At 44.1% G+C, this 22,399-nt stretch overlaps 1 protein-coding gene across 1 annotated transcript in view; it reads right to left on the reverse strand.

Annotated features, from left to right (window-relative positions):
* LOC137522240 (sialic acid-binding Ig-like lectin 12) overlaps positions 1-22,399 on the reverse strand; it is a 134,528-nt gene that overhangs the window by 17,268 nt on the left and 94,861 nt on the right. The window contains exons 7-8 of the mRNA XM_068242272.1: positions 4,888-4,977; positions 3,594-3,950 (exon numbers count right to left, since the gene is read on the reverse strand). Coding sequence (XP_068098373.1) covers positions 3,594-3,950; positions 4,888-4,977 — 447 coding nt within the window. The remainder of the gene's footprint in view (positions 1-3,593; positions 3,951-4,887; positions 4,978-22,399) is intronic.

Genomic DNA, 22,399 nt, shown 5'->3' on the forward strand with positions numbered 1-22,399 from the left:
TGCAACACAAGTGTCTGTGGGACACACACACTAAAAAAAAAAATAGATCACAAGAACAACATTAAGTCTTAAAAGAGCTGTTGAGGATGGGAAGTGCTTTTTAGCAATAAGTATCAGCAAGAAGGAGCAACCTAACAAGCCTAACACAAGAGCCTAACTAAGCTTTCCCTATGTCAGCAGGTTCTCTCGCTTCTTTAATTACTGCAGCCACACGAGTGAGTGAAAAGGCTGATGCCGCCTGTATTTTATGTGGGGGGGGGGGGCTCCAGGAGGGAGTGTAGCCTGATTGGCTACCATGTGTCTGCTGACTGTGATGTAGAGGGTCAAAGTTAACCCTAATGATGTAGTATAGGGGGCGGGTCGAACTCGCATATAGTTCGAGGTTCACCGCGAACCACCGATGTTTGCGTGAATAAGTTCGTGGTCGAACCGTTCGGGCCATCTCTACCTGGGGAATGTGTTGTTTTAGTGCTAAAGAAACTATTTATCCTTTAACAGTTGTTTACTGCCTCAGGTAAGCCTTCGTCTTAAATTATTATTATTATTTTTTGCCAAAATTGAAGTATCTTCTTTGGGGCCACTTCTTACTTCCCAGTGACCATCACAGAAACCAGCATGAATTCTAACGTGTATCAGAGTGTGCTTGAGGAAAATGTCAGACCACCTGTAAGCAAATTAAAGCTGAAGTAGAAATGGACTCTGCAACATGATAATGACCCAAAACATTACAGTAAATCCACCAAGGACTGGTCGAAAACTAAAAAAATTAGAGTTCTGGTGTTTCCCAAGTCAAAACCCTGATCTTAATCCCAATAAGTGACTTGAAAGGGGCTGTACTTTCAAGAAACCACTCAAACATTTCACAGCTGGAAGAGTTCTGCATTAAGTATTGGGGCAAGTTTTCCTCAGGCTGATGTCAGAGACTGGTAGAAGGCTACAAAAACTGTCTCACTGCGGTTATTTCAGTCAAAGGGGTAATGCTAGCCATCTGATGCAGCAAACTCCGGTATAGTTGCCGTGCGCACTTCTAGTGATGTCACAGCTATTTTTTTTTTTTCATTTTTTTCCCTCAAACTCAGCACACCGACCCCAGTTAGAGAGTATTCAACTAGTGGCGTGGCAGTAATGTCTCCTCCATTGCCTCACTCCTGAGTTAAATTGTGTGATCATCATAGTTTGAAAAAATTAAGTAATTTAATTAAGTATTGCTATTATCAAATTTCTTGCCAATATCAAGGTGAAAGGCAAGTAAAAGAGAACAGAAAAGGAGAAATGAAGAAAAAAAAAAAAAGAAAGTAGAAAAGGAGGGCTTAAAAGGCAACAGTGGCGCACATGGGGAGAAGCACCCCAGCCCACAGGAGCAGAGTGGGGGGGGGAGGGGGGGGAAAATAATAGCCCCCCACACCCCCGACACCACACCCCACACAGCACACCCAGTTGGGCCGAACCTCCGATTTTAGGTTCGCGAACCGGGTTCGCGAACTTCCGCGAAAGGTTCGGTTCGCGTTAAAGTTCGCGAACCGCAATAGACTTCAATGGGGATGCGAACTTTGAAAAAAAAAAATTATGCTGGCCACAAAAGTGATGGAAAAGATGTTTCAAGGGGTCTAACACCTGGAGATGGGCATGACGGAGTGGGATACACGCCCAAAGTCCCCGGGAAAAATCTGGATGTGACGCAAAGCAGTGTTTTAAGGGCAGAAATCACATTGAATGCTAAATGACAGGAATAAAGTGCTTTAAAACAGTGGCGGGTTCACTGAACAGAACAGGTATGCAGTGGCAGGTTCACTGAACAGCACAGGTATGCAGCCAGGAACAAGCTAAGCCTAACTAATCTTTCCCTATGAGAGACAGTCTGCAGCAGCTCGCCCTACTCTCACTAATGCAGGCACACGAGTGACCGTAATGGCCGCCGCTGCCTGCCTTTTATAAGGGGGGGGAGTGGCTCCAGGGGCTAGTGTAGCCTAATTGGCTACACTGGGCCTGCTGACTGTGATGTAGAGGGTCAAAGTTGACCCTCATGGTGCATTATGGGGCGAACCGAACTTCCGCAAAAGTTCGCCTGCGGGACGCGAACGCGAACCACTGAAGTTCGCATGGAACCGTTCGCAGGCGAACCGTTCGGCCCAACACTAACCCCCACACCACCTACACGAATTATGACTATATCCCACTGCCACCATCAGTCCCGGGTCCACACACCACCATCCTCTTCACCATCCACACCCTTCTCACACTCTAGTGCAGTCCAATAGCTAATTTCAAGGTTAATTGTAGTCTATATCTCTAACAAAGCTAATCCAGGCCTATCACCGCACCTATTATCCCCACGACCATACATCCTCCAACCACGCTATCTTGTCTTCACATTCACTTGTCCCTCTTGTGGAGACTCTGTCTCCTGTCCCATCCCATCTCACCTCATCTCCATTGAGATACTCAATTGATGTTATTTGTAAGATCTCTCCATGTTCTGGATACTGTGTTAGAGCTGTCATACTCACCATTCTCACATAATGCATACATCCCTACAATCCACTCTTTTAGATCGGGGAGGCTGGGGTTCTTCCAGTGATTAACGATAATGTTTTTAGCTACATTGGTACCATATTCCTTAATCAAAGAACATCCAATACATATACACATAAGACTGCGCAACATCCCTGATATAAGTCCTGCTTGTATACAAGATGCGATATCCTGAGGTAAATATCAACACTCCAGCTTTTCAGTGGAGTATTAGCTTGCTAGTAGCCTTGATTATAATCACCGCCACCACACCCGTGTGACTGGGCCCTCACCCTTATCCAATGATGATCCCCTGTTAAGATGGGTCATAAGCTCTTCTGGGATACTCTCAGGCGATCCCCAGCCTATCACCATCCACTTTTCGCTTATACAGCAGTATCTTCACAGAGATTGAACCTCAAAATAAAGCACAAGGCTTCCCATAGCGTAAAAATGTTTCAATTTATTAAAAGTTTAGTTAAAATTGCTCACTCACATATTCCATGATGTCAAACAGGCATAGAGTTTTTATTGGACTCTCCCCATGCGTCACACGGGTGTGGTGGCGGTGATTATAATCAAGGCTACTAGCAAGCTATTACTCCACTGAAAAGCTGGATAAAAGGACATTTGATAAGTGTTGAAATTTACCTCAGGATATCGCATCTTGTATACAAGACTTATATCAGGGACAGGGATGTTGCGCAGTCTTATGTGTATATGTTTTAGGCTTTATTGAAGTATTTTAGATATGGCACCACCACTTGTTTAATCGGAGTGTTCCTCAACTGTAACTATCAGCGCAGTGAATTGGGTAAAATTAAAGTACATCCAATGCTCATCCAATGGCAATATTATTATTATTATTATTTAGTATTTATATAGCACCAACATCTTCCACAGCACTGTACAGAATATATTATCTTGTCACTTAATTATCCCTCAGAGGGGCTCACAATCTAATCCCTATCATAGTCATATGTGTATGTATCACATTACTAACATGTATAAATATATATATATATATATATTATATATATTATACAGATATATATATCTGATGTCTGTGAATAAAATCGCACCTGCAACATATACATAGAGATTGTTATCCCGGTAATTATACCAGGTGGCGCTATCTCTGTTCTCTTCAAAGCGGAAGAAGTAGGTCCCAGTGTCTTCTCTACTGGCATTAGTTATCATCAATGTGCAATCACCGACATCGGGGTCTCCTGTTATGTTGAAGTTTGTTTTTTTCCTGTCTTTCGACATATCAGTGGAAAGCACAAAGGTTTCAAGATTTGTTTTCCAGCAACCAGTGCTGCCTGTAAACCTCTTTCTGTTGTTGGCAGTAAATTGGCATGGAATGGTTACACAAAAACCTTCCTCTACTATGACCAAAGGGTCCACCTTGAGAGTGTATCCATCGAGGCCCTCGCTATCTGGAAGCAAGCAGAATCATATCAGTAATCAGTGAGAAATGTTCCTCAAATTTCGTGAGGAGTAGTGGAAGAATATTATTTAACTTATTTTTAATAAAAGAAAAAAATGCTACTATTATACCTCAACAACTTTGAAAATATACATGGTTCTTGGTGGCCTTTACCAGTTTTCTTTAGCTTTTCCCAAACTAACCAAACCATGGTCTAAAGAAGCACAGGCCTTGTCTTCCCAAGTAGGGAACTTTGGTCATCAAAGAAGTTCTTAAAACAGGAAATTTACATCACAAGGTCACATGATTATATTATGGTTCTGGTGCACTAGAAAATGCATTGCAAGACTTATTTTGTTTTTATCATCTCATTTTTTACATGTAATACTTTGAGTTTAGAAAAGTAGAAAAGCATCACCAACTTCAAATTACTCACAGATAAAGACATACACCCCTGCCATCATGTTACTAACTGTCCTCCAAGGAGCTTATAATGTAACTAGTAGACCTATGCCCGTTTAAAAATGGGCTCTAGGTTTCTTCAAACCGCCACCACTGCTGCATGTCAGTGCGCATGCGCGCGCACCCATCCGCCATGCGCACATGCGCGCACCCATCCACCCCTGCTCCCTGGCTCCATCATCCTGTCCCAACGACTGTCTGTCCTGCACATGTGCAGTAGCGCAACATACGGACACAGGGACAGGATGACGCAGGGACACTTAGCTATTATTATATAGGATGCCTGCCATCATTTCACTAATTGTCCTCAGGGGGGCCTACAATCTAATGCCTGCCTTGTTGGGGGGGGGGGGTTTAGGATGCTGTCAGTTGGGGGGCAGCCCGGGATAGTGAGTCTTGGGCGGTAAGAAGAACAAATATGGCCCTTGGCACTGGTGATCTGAGTTTAATGCTGTAACTGATCCTTACCAGTGAGGTACACTTACCTCTCCAAAGCTGAAACACAGCCACCACAAGACATATCCAGATTCCAAAGCTTAAGTTCATGTCTACACCAGGAACAAATGATCTGTGGACTAAGACAACAACATGGATAAAAGGAATTTTTCATGGTACTAGTACTTTGTACTAACAACAACCACAGATAACGGAGCTCAATCTTTGGTTTATGTTTCTAATATTTCATCTTTTCTTGCATCTGTTTCACTATTTGAGTTTTTGTAGAATAAGCCCTTCTCTGGTAACTTTGCACAAAAAATTGTACATTGCATAGATTGAATAGCGTATGGTGGACTTTACCATAGCTTTTTCAGTGTGAGTCTGTGTGTGATTTCAATTCACTTCAGCCGCTTTTGGGCCTCCATGACTGAATGTGAATTACGGCTATAGCAGTTCTCAGACAGTCATTTGGGCACCTCCAATAGATGGAGCCCAAATTACTTTAAAAACAGCTTAATTCAGCCACCAGCTATAGCTGGCAGCTGAACTACATCTTTCCCCTACATCCATGGTGGCCTGGAGTGGGAACAGTAATTAACGCAGCTGGTACTTTTGCAGGAGCTGGGTGAGCCATGGTTTGGCTTTACCCTGCGCCAAAATCTCCCAGTGCTATTTTTGCATGTATGCCTCCATGACATAGCTGGGTACTTGGGAATAGTGTTGATGTTCAAATCTGAATTCCGTAATTTGTATAAACCCAGATTATGCTGCACATCGCCTTTCAGTACCTCAGCTAGTGGAGAGTGTCATGAGGAAGACACACACTTGCGGCTGATTCTGTGCTTTATGAGACTCTGATTGTTCCTCCTTCTGGCTGGGATTTTTGAATTAGAAGACCTGTATTTGAACACCAAAACTACTTGGGAACTCTGTTATAACTTTCCCTCAGAAGCCTTACCATACAGTCACTAACCCAGTTGAACATTTAAAATGTTTCAACATTCATTCAATTTGTTCGTTTTGGTAAAAAAACAAAACGGGAAAATCAAACGTTTTTATTGTACCATGTATGGGTACCATTAGAAAGATGGAAATACAAAACTGTAATTTTAAGGAGCTTCATGGGTCAGAAATAAATAATATTGTGAAGCAAGCCAAGATCCACCAACGACTACAAACAGATTTTTTTCCAACAGAGACCAGGACACACAGCAGCTAGTATACTATCAGCATAGACACAGATTGGCAACTTGTATGTACTGGAGGTGACATGCCAGTATTATAAAATGGGGCTAAAAACAGTAGTAGTAAAATGTAACTGCATTATGTTATTGTTCAGAGCATAATGTTGAGACATTTTAAGCACACTTAAGTTCAGTTATACTTTGATTAGCATAGTGTTTTTGTATAATATATAAATAGCTGGACGCAATATTAATATGCTTCTGAAAGGAAATCCTGCAAGAAATGACTATTAATGCAAATAAAAAAACATCACATTTTAAACCATTTTTAAAAAAAAAAAAAAACTGTTATTAGGCAAAATTAAAGATATACTCACTGGAGATCACAGACCCTGCAGAGCTCAGAGGCTAGAATGAGATCCGGAGTGCAGCAATCCCGTAAATAGACATGAACTAAAGTCAGACAAGTGACACCTTGTGGCAAGTAGCAGTCATGGCACCTGTTACAACAACTTTAAGCAAAATGACATTCTGAGGCTGATTTTATTAAGTGGAGAAATGTAATTATGCCAATGAAACAGCAAGCTACTAGGCTGCTCTGTTTATATCAGGTGCTATGCCCAGTAATAGACAGAAGGTTGCTTAAAGTGGTATGGAATGCAGCATTTCTTCTTTGCACTAAAAGATTATTTAGAACATAAAGGGCTTGATTCACAAAGCGGTGCTAACTGTTAGCACGCCTGTGAAAACCCCCTTACCACGTCTAAACAAGCTTTTCGCGCATAAAACTTTACGCGCGCAAAACTTTGTGCGCATAAAACTTTACGCGCGTACTGCACAGAGCACAGGGCGCACCGCGCGAAGTGCCCATTAAAGCCTATGGGACTTAGCGCGCGTAAAACTTTGCGCGCGTAAAACTTTACGCGCGCAAAGTTAGCGCACAATCTGATTGAGAAATCCGGTGCTAACCTACTTAGCACCCTGGTTAGCGCGTCTAAAGACTTTAGACATGCTAAGTAGGTTAGCACCGCTTGTGAATCAAGCCCAAAATCTACTAACACCAAAAAAAATAACAAAAAGAGTAGCAGAACAGCATTCAAACAGTTAAAGTGGAAAGCTCCTTGCTTCAGTGGAAAGCTTCTGGCCACATCTGAAGAGGTGATAACATTATCTTTTGTTTACATTCCTTTGTCTGCTACATTCCTAGCTGTGCTGAAAATGAGCTCCGTCTGCTGTAGAAGCAGAGAGCTGAAAAGGGATCATTAGACTAGATCAGACAATATTACTTGTACACAAAAGCAAATACGGTAACTGTATGGGTAATAAACCCGCGGACTGGGTAATAGTGATGTCACGCCCATGCGCAGAACACTTCCGGACGCGATCACATTCTGCTGGACGTGCAGCTGGGCCAGCTCAGGAGCAGTGATGCCCGACTTCAGCGAATTAGCAGCAGAAAGGAGTACGGCGGGAGGGGGGGGGGGGGGGGAGGGGGCGGGGGGCCTCAGGGTGGCTCCCCGTGCATGCCAGCTCCCCCAGTTTCTCCTATATTTTTTACCTCTGGTATATATACCAGAGGCAAAAAATATAATTTTTCAGCGCTCTGCAACTGAAAAAAAGTACCACAAAGTTGGTGAAAAAGTACTGTCAGAATTATTTTGTTGCTTGCTGGTAGCTTAAAAGGCATCTTAGTGGTAAGATGTGACAATATCACCTAGGCGAAAAAGTGAACTTCAACTGATTAAGGGCAATAGAAAAATGTGGGGGCTACATTCACTAAAATGCAATTTTCACGTGTCATGGTCAGAGGCGTAGCTAGGGGGAAACAAGGTGGGTAATTTGTCCTGGGGCACAGCATCAGTAGGCACAGGTTAGGTATGGGCCTTTACGGTACACATACCTGCAGCGCCTGTGAAAGAAGCAGAAAGGGGCAGATCTTCTGCCCTGCTCCCTCCTGCTCTCTGCCCACTTCCCACCTCCTTCCAGTCCTCCTCTCTCATCATTGAGGAGGGGAGGGCTGGAAGAAGGAGGAGAGTGGGCAGTTAGCAGGCGGAGAGCAAGAAGGAGCAGGGGAGAAAATCTGCCCCTTCCTGGCCGCTTCTACAAATTTGACAGCAATGTTGAATTTTTTAGACGATGCCACGGAACTGGTTGGCAGTGGAGTGAAGAACATTACAGACGGGGCAGCAAGTATAATTATGGTCTGACTAGAGGAGGTCCTTAAGAAAAAGCAAAAGAAATACTAATGTTAAAGGACTTCTCCAGCAAAAAAAGGAAGCAGTTAAAATCTGACAGAAGTGACAGCTTTTGGACTAGTCCATCTCCTCATGGGGGATTCTCAGGATATTCTTTGTTTTCAAAAGCTATTCCTGAATGGCAGTTGCAAAGTCTAACTGCCAAAATAGTAAAATACCAGCCTACTCACTCGCACACTATTTTATCAGTGAGGCTTAGCAACTGCCATTGAGGAAATGTGTTTGAAAGCAAAGAAAAACCACCAGAGACCTGGTGGTTTTATCCAATTTTAACTGCTTACTTTTTTCACTGGAGTGGTTCCTGAGAAGCAAGAACTGTGGGGAGGAACTGGGAATGAAAATGAGTGAGTATGCGCTGATCTCTGCTGCATGTGTAGTATGCTGTATTTGGGAGGAATTGTTTTTAAAAAAAATAAAAAACTATCCTTAACCATTTACCGGCAAACTAACGTATTAAAACGTCATGCTTTTGCCTGTTAATGGCAACATGACGCTTTAATACGTCGCGCATTCCCGCCGCCGCTCTGCACGTGTTCGCGCCGCTACCACTGCCGTTTCCATCGGGTTCCCATGCTGGGTGATTGGGGAAGAGGACCGAGTGGTCCTCTACCCAATCGCACTGCCTGGAGTGAATGGACGCGACCGCGAACAGCGGCCATTCACAATAACAGGAAACTGTAACAATTTAATAAACAAACTGTAACAAAAAAAAAAAACACTTGTAAAAAAAAATCAGCTTCAAATAAATAAATAAATAGTTGCCTTTTTTAATCTATATTTTATGGGGGGAAATTAATTTTAATTTATTATATAGGGGCTTGTAATTATGGCCAGAAGAAAAAAAAACAGAACAGAAAAATAACACTTATATTTCAAAATAATATATTGTCGCCATACATTGTGATAGGGACATAGTTTAAACGGTTTAATAATCGGGACAACTGGGCAAATAAAATATGTTTGTTTTATCCACAGGAGAATGTTTTAATTTTAAAAGTATAATGGCTGAAAACTGAGAAATAATGATTTTTTTTTCATTTTTTTTGTTTTTTCCCATTAAAACACATTTATAATAAAAAAATTCTCAGCAAAATGTACATACCCACAGAAAGCCTAATTAGTGGTGAAAAAAACGAGGTATAGATCATTTTCTTGTGATAAGTAGTAATAAAGTTATTAGGGAATAAAAGGGAGGAGCACTGACAAGTGAAAATTGCTCTGGTCCGTTAGAGTAAAAACCCTTGGGGGTGAACTGGTTAATAGAGTGATTCCCTTCAGCCAAAACCCCCACCTTGTAGTCACATGGGCATGCAGGATGACATCACATATGTGCCCACGTTATGCTGGCAGTCACAGTGGGTGCGAGTATGAAGACGGAGCCAGCGTTGGGCATGGACAAGTAAAATATACTCAGGGGTGGTTCTTCCATGATGCCGCCTGAACAACTTGCATCAGGTGGCATCTTCCAAGGGGGAGCATCCCACCCGCCCCCCTTCCTCCCCGTCTGCCGCTGGTTTACCTAATCAAGTGGGCAACCGTCTTTCTCCACCATCTTGTCCCGGCCCTCGCTGCATGCCTGGCATGCCGCACTGAATGCAGCACTGAGTCCTCAGATCAGCAGCGACTTGCAGTGAAGACAGGAGAGCGGTGGCCTAGTAGTGGTGCATGTACAGGAAGTGCTTACTTGCTATACTGTATATGCGCCATTACTAGGGCAACCACTCTCCTGTCTAGACTGCGGTTCATGGCTGATCTGAGGTCTCTGCTGCATGTTGCGCCTCGCATGCAGCAAGAGGGATACCGGACAATGTGGTGGAGGAGGGCAGTCTCCAACTCGATCAGGTAAACCAGCGGCAGCTGGTGGAGGGAGGAAGGGGGCAGACCTGGCACCTAGACCTAGCTACCTACTGTATATTTGTTTGAACTGTGGCTATAACGTGCAGGGCAAATTGTCGAGTGTTGTGCAATCATTACAAATTGGGGGGGGGGAGGGAGGGACTCCGCACAAGTTTGCCTCAGGCAGCAAAAAGTCTAGCACCGGCACTGAGCATACTGCACTGGGCAGTGTTGAACTGGTAGCTGGAAAAGCTGAAGAAATCCACTTGCTGGCCAAGCAGCAGTAATCATGTGTTGCTGCTCACAGTGAGGACTTGCTGCAGGTTACTATTGGGAGTGATAACACAGGGTTACTGCTGCTTGGCCAGCAGGTGGATTTCCTCAGTTTCTCCACATCCCAGTCCGACGCTGGCACCGGGCAACAGGAGCGAACAGTTTACATTGGGGGGGGGGGGACATTGCACTGCCAGCACTAGATCAAAGAAGTCGGCCCTTCATCTTGCAGCATGTCCAGCCAATACATGCAACCAATTTCGGCCCAAAATTGGTCACATCCTTGATTGGACATGCTCTTGGCAACACCGATATTCATCTGATTCAATAATAATTATCGACTTGGATGGTCGATCGGCCGCCAAGTCGCCTGATGCATGGCTACCTTAAATTGTACACGAGGCGACATGTGACATGTTGAGATAAACGTGCATGTAAAGTGCAAACAATATTGATAACCAGGCTATTTTACTTCTCTTATTTTGGTGCCTGAAAGAGTTAATTTCTAGGCATTTCTCGGGCTCCCTTCACTCTCCTTACGTAACTATCTGGCTTTTTTTTTTTTTACAGTTGATTTCCAATAACTTTAACAAGCTGCCATAGACGACAAAACATTCAATATACTTTGTAAATGTTTAAATATAAAATAAAACAATGGGATATCTAAAAAAAAAAAAAAATCATTTTTGTTTAAAATATAGAAACGAAAAATATTGTTTTGGAATAAAAACTTATAATTTCCTCTATATCCCGCACCCTTTTTTCCAGATGCCCTTTTTGCATGTACGCAGTCTTTTTATCAGCTCAGAGATAAATAGACTGTGTTATCTAGGATTTTATAGAGAGGACAGTGCCGTGACATATTTGAACATCCTCTGGTAGGAAGTGTCGTAAACGGTGAACAGAGGCGCCAACAGGATAAAATTTGTTAAAAGTTTTAAAATTGCTGTGGAGACAGAGGTGGACTCACCTCCCGAAAGCAGACATGAAACTTTCCGTTTTCAAGAAAACATATATTTATTAACATACTCCAAAAAACAGGGGGTTGCAACGCGTTTCACAGGTATATTACTGCTTCTTCAGGCAGTAAACAATGGTCATAAACAGTCATAAATACGCCTAGCGCCCAGAGGCTTAAAGTGGACCTGAACTCAGAACTTCATCTCTGCTCTAAAAGATAAGCAACAGCAGAAAAAAACATTTCTTAGTTACAGCTGATACAAATCCTGCAATAAAGCTGAAGTTTGTCTACTTCCTGCATTCATGGAAGCAGACATATTGTTAACATCCTGTGTTTACACATGAGCTCTCTGCTATGCACACCAAAACTTTCATCTCTGATAAGTGTGTTACTCTGCTATTATACCTTGGTAAACACTCCTACACACACTGTCAGACCCGATCCACCCATGATGCCAAGTGAGGCGACTTCCTGAGGTGGAGGAAGTCTGGGGGTAGCGCCAGGCAGAAACAGGAAGTGAAGAGAGTATCCGGCCAACCTATAGTGGGGGCAACTGTACCTGGCTAATCTATACTGGGGGCAACTGTACCTAGCTACCAATACTGGGGGCACCTATACCTGACTACCTACCTATACTGAGGGTGTTTTAGAGGGGGGGCTCACAGCAGCTATAACATGCGGTGCAAATTTTTGGGTGCTGTGCGGTCATTATAATTTGCGGGGGGCAGGGCCGGTTCAAGGGGCCCTGTGGCCCTGGGACAAACTTCATCGTTGGGCCCCCCCCCCATTACCCCTCTGCTCCCCGGGGCCCTGCTGCAAGTATATTAGTAGCCATAATCACCTTATCTCCGTCGAGTGAGCGGCTGCACTCGGAAACAGTCTGTTTCCCTCCCACTCTATGACCCGGCGCGTCATGTGTAAACACACGCTGGGTCATAGAGTGGGAGGGAGACAGAGTGTCTCCGAGTGCAGCCGCTGCCGCCCGCTCACCCGATGGGGATAAGGTGATTATGGCTGCTAATATACTTGCAGCAGGGCCCCGGGGAGCAGTGCGAGCAGGAAGGTGGTCGGGGGGAAGAAAATATCGCAGGGTCGGTGCTGCTGGGGCCCAAGCAGAGGTCGGGGCCCCGGGGCAAATACCTCTTTTGTCTCTATGGTAGCGCTGGCCCTGGGGGGGGGGGGGGGGGGCGTATCCTCACAAGTTTTCCTCAGGCAGCTACAAGTCTACAGGGACGGATCTAGGGGGAGGGCAAGCGGGTCTCTTGCCCCAGGCGCAGTTTGTTGAATTCTTAAAAAGGCGGCAAAATTTGGATGGGGAATGGCAGTTTAGGCGCCAAAACCTGACCTTGCCCCAGGCGCAACTTGGGGCAACTTGGTCTAGATCCGTCCCTGCAAGTCTAGAACCGACCCTGACACTGATGTGTGCACAGAGAAGTTATTTGGCTATGTAATGCTGGTTTACAAGAAGTGTGGGTCTCACCACAGCCTTTACAGCTCATAGGAAATATTCTGCCTCTTTGTGACACTCGTGTCATTTCCTGAGTACAAACAATTACAGAGGGGGATTGTCTGCAAACTTCTATTGTGCTAAAATGCAATCGACATATAAAGGGAAACAGCACCAGAATTGAATATAGTAGTAAGTGGGGATTTTAAGATATAATTACATAATGACATATTATTGTTAAATTGTCTACAGAATAGTGTTGTCTTGTCACCTACAGAATAGTGTTGTCACTGCTGTAAAATATGATGTCACTCCTGTAACATATGCGTAATAGAGTAAATAGAAAATAATGATGCCAGTTCGGTGATATGGAGAGCATAGTTGTCACTCCTGTAATATATGTCTTATCTATGAAGCACATAGTACATGTCTTGAGTGTATAGATATGTCTCAGATAGCATAGATATGATCAGTACGTAGTTGTAGGCTGGACTGAGTCACTGAGTAAATAGTCAGGTGTTTGTAAATGGCAAACGAAACAATTGGCTATTCAGTTTGGACTTACCGTCAGGGATTCCCTGCCTGTGTGCGTCCTCCTCTCTCCTCCTCCTGTCTCTACTGTTTCCCCACCTGTCACTTCTGTCCTCGCCATGACAAGACAAATAACATTTATATCGTGCTTTTCTCCTGGCGGACTCAAAGCGCCAGAGCAGCAGCCGCTAGGACACGCTCTATAGGCAGTAGCAGTGTTAGGGAGACTTGCCTAAGGTCTCCTACTGAATAGGTGCTGGCTTACTGAACAGGCAGAGCCGAGATTCGAACCAAGGTCTTAACCAGTACACCATCCAGCCACCTCCTACACCATCCAGCCACCTCCTGTCTCCCGCATGTGTCCGCGGCTTCCTGCATGCCTCTTCCCCCTCTCCTTGTGTTGTCTGCCCCTCTCCCCCGGGTGTTTATCGCCTGCTGCTTACCTCATCCATCATGCCCGCGTGGTCTGCATCTTCCATCCACTTGTATTGGCTATGCGAATTCGCATGCGGCAAACGCATGCGAATTCGCGATAGTGGCAGCTCTTGTGAAACATTCCTTCTTTCATCTAAGGGCCCCTTAGATGAAAGAAGGAATGTTTCACAAGAGCTGAGATTTGATTCCTGAAGCTTATATTCCAAAGTCTGGCCTGTTCAGGTCTGAACTCCCTGGAGCTTTGCTGTCGAGCACTGACCTCCGATAAAAGGAACCTCAGTTTTCTCAACATTACTTTTAGCCCCGCACAGCCCAGGCTCCACAATCTAGCTACCCCCACATCATTTTTTTTAAATGTATCTGTGATTTGGCTATTAAAAAGTTTAAATAATAAAAAAAAAATGTGTGGGACCCCCCTCATGAGCCTCTTTAAAGAGAAACCGTGACCAAGAATTGAACTTCATCCCAGTCAGTAGCTGATACCCCCTTTCCCATGAGATATATTTTCCTTTTCACAAACAGATCATCAGTGGGCTCTGTATGGCTGATATTGTAGTGAAACCCCTCCCACAGCATGATGCCTGGACCATGGTTCTGACATCACACTGTGGAAGCCTTGTTGCCTTGTGGGGAATAACAGCTGTTTACAGCTGTTTCCAACTGCCATAAAAGCAAGCAGCATCTTCTTCCTCTGACATCACCTACCAGTAGTAAAAATGTCACCATGTGATAAATGTCAGAGTATAAATCAGTGAGAGGAAAGATTTTATAATGGGCAAACACTGACTAAATCATTTATACATAATTATTGTAAAAATGAAGCACTATTTTATTACATTAATTTCACTGGAGTTCCTCTTTAAAACGGACCTGAACTCCTCTCTGCTTTAAAATATACGCAACAGCATAATAACCTTTAAAGAAAAACATTTCTTTGTTACAGCTGATAGAAATCCTGCAATAAAATATGCAGTGTGTCTACTTCCTGCTTTCATGGAAGAAGATAAAGGGTTAACATCCTGTGTTTACAAACATAGCTGCTCTGCCGAGGACTGCTGAGATTCCTGAGCTGACAGAGCTGAGAGATCAAATTACAGTGGTGATCAGTCACAGATGAGGGGGAATTAGACAGAGTAAACTCTCTAAATACATGCAGGGTGGATTACTCTCTTGTTTCCTTCAGTCCTGTGAAAAACAATAATGGTGCACAAGCCAGCCTGGGGCCCCAGGAACTCTCACTGCCCGGGCCCCAGAACCAGCATGCAACACCATATGTGAGCGCAGCCAAGCCCTGGATCTGCCACACCCAGGAGCTTGTCCCCAACTGCTCTGAAACTTACCAAACACACAGGAGATACTCACTTCCCAAACAGTTCTCTGCTGCTTATATAAAGCCTGCAGGCTGCTTGTAAGCCAATCAAGAAGTGCACATACACATGACACCTAGTCTGCAGTGATTAATTCAAACAGAAGCTGAGCTACTCAGCTAGTCATAGGAGAGGGTTTCAGTTGCATATAGACAATGGCTATATGGCCAGCAGGGGGCACCAGCGTGCAGGATATACCCTCTCATCTGCCCCCCTCCTACCTAAACTGCATGGGAATCTACAATAAAATTAAAAACAATAATTTTACAAGCAGCCTGCAGGCTTTATATAAGCAGCAGAGAACTGTTTGGGAAGTGAGTATCTCCTGTGTGTTTGGTAAGTCTCAGAGCAGTTGGGGACAAGCTCCTGGGTGTGGCAGATCCAGGGCTTGGCTGCGCTCACATATGGTGTTGCATGCTGGTTCTGGGGCCCCGGGCAGTGAGAGTTCCTGGGGCCCCAGGCTGGCTTGTGCACCATTATTGTTTTTAATTTTATTGTAGATTCCCATGCAGTTTAGTTAGGAGGGGGGCAGATGAGAGGGTATATCCTGCATGCTGGTGCCCCCTGCTGGCCATATAGCCATTGTCTATATGCAACTGAAACCCTCTCCAATGACTAGCTGAGTAGCTCAGCTTCTGTTTGAATTAATCACTGCAGACTAGGTGTCATGTGTATGTGCACTTCTTGATTGGCTTACAAGCAGCCTGCAGGCTTTATATAAGCAGCAGAGAACTGTTTGGGAAGTGAGTATCTCCTGTGTGTTTGGTAAATATCCTTCAGTCCTGTGTTCTGACCTGTGAGTTCAGGTCCACTTTTAAATAAAAGTTTGGAGCAAGCCACATTCCAAAAGATTTCGTTTTTTTGTTTCTTAATGTGAAGAACAACTTTTATTTCTTCAGAAACTAAGTGAAGTACCTGAGTGAGTCACACATCTACATGATGCAGAAATACCAATGCCATATCTGCTCTGTCCTCTGCATTCTTCTTATCTGATAATCTACCTCTTCCTTTGGAGTTGGTAACACTTCTGAGACTTATAGGTCTAGAATATACGCATTTCCTATAGAAACCACAGATGCCTCAGCATTCAGGAACTCTACTTGACTTCAAATTCTCAAGTGAGAAATGTGAATAGCAGTTTCTTTCTCTTTTATGGTTTTGGTGGAATAAAAAGAACCTGAAGATAGAAGGTAAAGGGATCCAAAAAAATAAGGTAAGGAGCGCATGCCTTTTGACATCCTGTTAACCCATAAAAGAGGAGCTGGACTGTGGCAATTAAACAAAATCTAGCATAAAATGCAGTCACAGCCAGACTTCTTTAAATAACAATGGATATTTTATTGACACACAGATTTAAAAAAAAAAACAAAACAAAACAGAGAACCCCTTGAAAAAGGCAGTGTTTACCGTGCCCTGATAACCTCACAGTTGGCTGTGTCGAGCATCCACTCATACCACATACACACCAATCCAATTGGTCAATATCACTCAAATGTCTCTATGTCCGCACTTGGACTTTGCCAGCATGTGATGGTATTGTGACAGGGAGGTAATGCAGCACACTAGTAGATCTGGGATCCTGATGACACAGTTCCAAAACAAGCCTCATGTAGTGAACAATCTATGCATAGGCAGCACGGTGGCGTAGTGGTTAGCGATCTCGCCTTGCAGCGCTGGGTCCCCGGTTCGAATCCCAGCCAGGTCAACATCTGCAAGGAGTTTGTATGTTCTCCCTGTGTCTGTGTGGGTTTCCTCCGGGCACTCCGGTTTCCTCTCACATCACAAAACATACAGATAAGTTAATTGGCTTCCCCCTAAAATTGACCCTAGACTACAATACATACACTACACAATACATACATAGACATAGGACTCTGGTAGGGAATGGATTAGATTGTGAGCTCCTTTGAGGGACAGTCAGTGACAAGACTATATACTATATACAGCGCTGCGGAAAATGTTGGCGCAATATAAATACTAAATAATAATGATGATATTAGCAAGTAAGAAGCACATTTACCAACGTGGGTACCTTCCCCTGATTCCTGCACTTGCTTCAGGATATTCCTTGATAACGCACTCCATGCTGTCAAGCGATATAGAAACGTTATCTGTGCCAGGCTTAAAGAGGAACTCCAGTGAAAATAATTTAATATAAAAAGGTGCTTAATTTTTACAATAATTATGTATACATGATTTAGTCAGAGTTTGCTCATTGTAAAATCTTTCCTCTCCCAGATTCACATTCTGACATGTATTACATGGTGACATTGTTACTGTGGGCAGATTATGTAGCTGTTCTGGCTTTAACAGACAGCTATAAACAGCCATTTCCTGTGTGTGCCATTGTTACATTGTGGCAGTTTGCCCAGAGTACCGTACGGTACCAGAGCCTCTTGTGGGAGGGGTTTCAGCACAAAATCAGTCATACAGCGCCCCCTGATGGTCTGTTTGTGAAAATCATTATATTTTTCATGTAAAAGTGGGTATCAGCTACTGATTGGGATAAAGTTCAATTCTTGGTCGGAGTTTCTCTTTAAGACCGCACATTTACAGGCTAGTTGGACTGGCAGGGCCACGTCACACGCTGTAAATGTAAATATATTGTTTGACTAAGCCAAACTTTTTTTTTGTTAACTTGTACCCTGCACTATTCTCTTTAACATAAGTAGCTATTTTAGTAGCAATAGCATGTATGGGTGCTTTGCTACTCACTGCCAAAATCAGTACAAAATTATGCGCAAATTACGGGTAAATTAATGCGTAATTACGAATGCTTATACATAAGTCAATTGAATTAACAATTTCTAATTACACTTAGGGGTAGTTGCTAAAGTTTAGCTGATTACGATCATTACTAAGTAGGTTTTAAAAAAAAAAAAGATTCAGACTTTAACCTCCCCGGCGTTCTATTGAGATCGCCAGGGAGGCTGCGGGAGGGTTTTTTTTTAATAAAAAAAAAACTATTTCATGCAGCCAACTGAAAGTTGGCTGCATGAAAGCCCACTAGAGGGCGCTCCGGAGGCGTTCTTCCGATCGCCTCCGGTGCCCAGAATAAACAAGGAAGGCCGCAATGAGCGGCCTTCCTTGTCTTGCTTAGATCGTCGCCATAGCGACGAGCGGAGTGACGTCATGGACGTCAGCCGACGTCCTGACGTCAGCCGCCTCCGATCCAGCCCTTAGCGCTGGCCGGAACTTTTTGTTCCGGCTACGCTGGGCTCAGGCGGCTGGGGGGACCCTCTTTCGCCGCTGCTCGCGGCGGATCGCCGCAGAGCGGCGGCGATCAAGCAGCACACGCGGCTGGCAAAGTGCCGGCTGCGTGTGCTGCACTTTATTTGAAGAAAATCGGCCCAGCAGGGCCTGAGCGGCAGCCTCCGGCGGTGATGGACGAGCTGAGCTCGTCCATACCGCTCAGGAGGTTAAATGATCAGATCTGTTGTGTCCAACAAATGTTCTCCAAGTCTAAAAAACATGTGAGAACATATGTTATCCATAAAATACAGACTGTCCTTGTATCATAGTTTCTGTGTACGTTAAAATGGGATAAAACTCAATGATTACATTCAATAATAATGTGTTGTCCTACTTTGTATTACCCATAAAGTTACCATGTTTGTTTTTTTGCAAGCAATACTGTTTCCTAAAGTACAGTTTATCTGCTCTGAAAGCTGCAATATACTTCTATATTAACATCTATCTAGTGATCATTTCTCAGCTGTCTCTGCTTTAACTACAGTATGTGTGTGCAGCTCAGTTCCAGCATGCTGCCAGTGTTTACATTCCTTTTGAGCTACGTTTAGTAAAAAATAAGATAGGATATCACATCACATCACAGCCAGAAGTTGCCCACTGAAAAAGAAAGTGCTGTGTCAACTGTCTGAATGCCTTTTTGCTACTTTTTTTTTTTTTTGTGGTAATAGGTTTTATGGTGTAAATAATCTTTTAGAGCAAAGAACAAATGCTGTCTTTCAAAACCACTTTATAGGGAACCCAGAGTGCGAGGGATATGGAGGTTGCTATTTCCCTTGTAAACTATGCCATTTGCCTGGCAGCCCTGTTCATCTTCTGGCATAAGTAGTGGCTGAGACAAGACCCCGGAACAAACATATGATTAATCCAGTAAAACCAGTCAGAGTAGCTGATCTGCTGCATGCTTGTTCAGGGTCTATGGCTAAAAGTATTAGAGACACATGATCAGAAGGACAGCCAAGCAACTAGTATTGTTTAAAAGGAAATAAATATGGCAGCCTTCATACCCCTCTCACCTCGGGCTCCCTTTAAAGAGAACCTGAACTGAAAATAAAAAGTCAGAATAACCATACACAGGTCATACTTGCCTCCTGCGTAGTCTACTCCTCAACCTCTTTCTCCTCTCCTGCGTCCTATTTGTCCACTGTGATCAATGGATTTCTCCGTCCTCCATTTTAAAAATGGCCATTACCCCATAACAGCTTCCCGGTCAGCATACTGTTAAATTGTAATATCACCCAATTGAGCCATAAGGAAGCATGGACCTTACCTTGCACATTCAGTTGTAACTGACAGCTGCTGATGTATAACTGACAGCAACTGGTACCTTTCAGTTCTGACAAAATCTTGTCAGAATTGTAGGGGATCACTGTAAGAAGAGATTGGTGAGCTTCTGAGAGGAACTGATGGTGATGTTAGTAGTGCTAAAACATCTTGCATCTGTATACATCAATCAGGGAGTGTAGAGTACTACTTCTCACTGACATACCAAACTCACTGTGTAACGCACCACAAACAGCTGTTTGTGTAGTGACGGCCGTGCTGGACTGGTGCACACCATGGGCAGAGTGCAGGCCGTGGCGGTTTTCCAGCCCATATGGTCGCCGGGCTGAGGTAGCTGAATGACAGAACAGTGACTGTCCAGCTGATCAAATTTGGTCTGTCCACAATGAATCAATGACCTTATTATCGTGGGTGTGCCCCCCTTCCCCCGACACACTCATATAGCCATCGGTCATTGCTTCATTGTGATACGCAAGCCCCTTCACCGCTGCAAGGTAATGATCACGAAGGGGAATGGGCCCATGTACATGCCTTTTGTTTTGTTGTTGCAGCCGCAGTGCAGCCAGAAAAATTAGGCAGTCATGTACATGCACCAGAAAAATTATTATAGCGGCCACTGCTAGCAGCGGCCTTAAAAACTCAGGAATCCGCCTGGAGTGGTGGTGGCGGAGAGGGCAGTCAAGCGGCCTGCAGGCAGAGATGCTGTGTGGGGAGCCACTTGGTCTTGGGGCAGGCAGTCACACGGCGTGCAGACAGAGATGCTGTGTGTGGGGACTGACTTGGTCTTCGGGCAGGCCTGACCGTGCTTTGCAGACCACGTGGTCAGATGGTCCCTTGACCCAAAGCTGTGTGCCAGAGATGACACCACTTGCCTTTCAACATCACGGTACAGTTTGGGTATCGCCTTTTTTGAGAAATAATCTCAAGATAATGATCTTCCACTACGGTGTGTGGATTTGCTTTTATGTGCTGCTTTCCCTCAGGTGGTCAATCCATTGCAATTTGTGCCTTGTAATCATGTGCCTTCGTAAGGTAGTTGTCGCTACGCGGGTCTTGGTCTTTCCACGGCTCAAATTTCGGTGCAGAGAGTACAGGTGGCATTGCTCTCATCTGAGGCAGACACATAAAAAGCCCTGGCGTGATGGCACTTTGGTGGTGGCGGCCGACTGAGTTTTAAGTGGGGTGCCAGAATCAGAGCAGGAGGAGGAAGCTGAGAAAGATGAGGTGTTCTGTGTTAAGTAGTCAACCAAGTCCTGACAATATTGGGGGTTGATGGTACATGCCTTCTTCTGAACACTGTAGTTTTGTTACGGGCCGCATGAAATCACGACAGTGCGACCTCGAACAGACCTGCCAGGTGGCCTGCCACTGACTTTTGTTTTGTCCATATTGGGGGGGATGAAGTGAAAGGTATGCACTGACTTGACTAATACAATGTGCAGTCAGTCACACAGGTGCAGTTAACAGGTATGCACGGAGTGGTATATCACACTGCGTGCACTCATGTGGGTAGGTGGGTGCACTGAAGTGAACAACAGGTAGTAGGTATATGCAGGGGTGGGTATTACATGTGCACCTGTCTCACACAGACAGGTACTGGATAGGCACAGTGACACTGCGTGCGTTCACGTAGGTAGGTGGGTGCACTGAAGTGAACAACAGGTAGTAGGTTTATGCAGTGATGGGTATTACATGTGCACCTGTCTCACACAGACAGGTACTGGATAGGCACAGTGACACTGCGTGCGTTCACGTAGGTAGGTGGGTGCACTGAAGTGAACAACAGGTAGTAGGTTTATGCAGTGATGGGTATTACATGTGCACCTGTCACACATAGACACGTACTGGATAGGCACAGTGACACTGCGTGCGCTAACGTTCTTTCTGTATTTCCGCATTGGCGCTCCACGTGACTATACGATGTGGGGTGCGTGTGGGACGTCATTTGCACTGGGGCTGCCATGATAACGGGCTTCTACTTTGTGTTTCCCCCCAGGCCAAAAGGTCCCAGTCCTCCCCTGCATATGCTGCCATGAATTGCACCTTTGAGACAAAAAGTGTGTCTTCTGATGTGAACATTAAAGAGACACTGAAGCGAAAAAAAAAATTATGATATTATGATTTGTATGTGTAGTACAGCTAAGAAATAAAACATTAAGATCAGATACATCAGTCTCATTGTTTCCAGTACAGGAAGAGTTGAGAAACTCCAGTTGTTATCTCTATGCAAATAAGCCATTAAGCTCTCCGACTAAGTCAGTCGTGGAGAGGGTTGTTATCTGACTTTTATTATCTCAACTGTTCCTGGACTATTTACTTTTCCTCTGCTAGAGGAGAGGTCATTACTTCACAGACTGCTCTGAAAGACTCATTTTGAATGCTGAGTGTTGTGTAATCTGCACATATTATAGAATAATGCAATGTTAGAAAAAAAACTATATACCTGAAAATAAAAGTATGAGAATATTTTCTTTGCTGCTAATCTTCTAGTAATTATTCATAGTACACAACCAATTCATTATATCATATTTTTTTTTTCGCTTCAGTGTCTCTTTAAATGTGGAGATATGTTTGCTTTCTATGCTGTGTTGTAAAGTTAGGTGTTAAAAGGCCCAGCACAACTGCAAGGGTTTGTTTGTCTATTCATTGCTGAAGATACTATTTACATGGCAGTTGGTATTGGTATTGCTTTAGGGCTCATTCACCCTATGTGCGGTAAGTCATGACAGACAGCACC

Source organism: Hyperolius riggenbachi, chromosome 6 (assembly GCF_040937935.1).
Source record: "Hyperolius riggenbachi isolate aHypRig1 chromosome 6, aHypRig1.pri, whole genome shotgun sequence".
Classification (NCBI taxonomy): Eukaryota; Metazoa; Chordata; class Amphibia; order Anura; family Hyperoliidae; genus Hyperolius; species Hyperolius riggenbachi.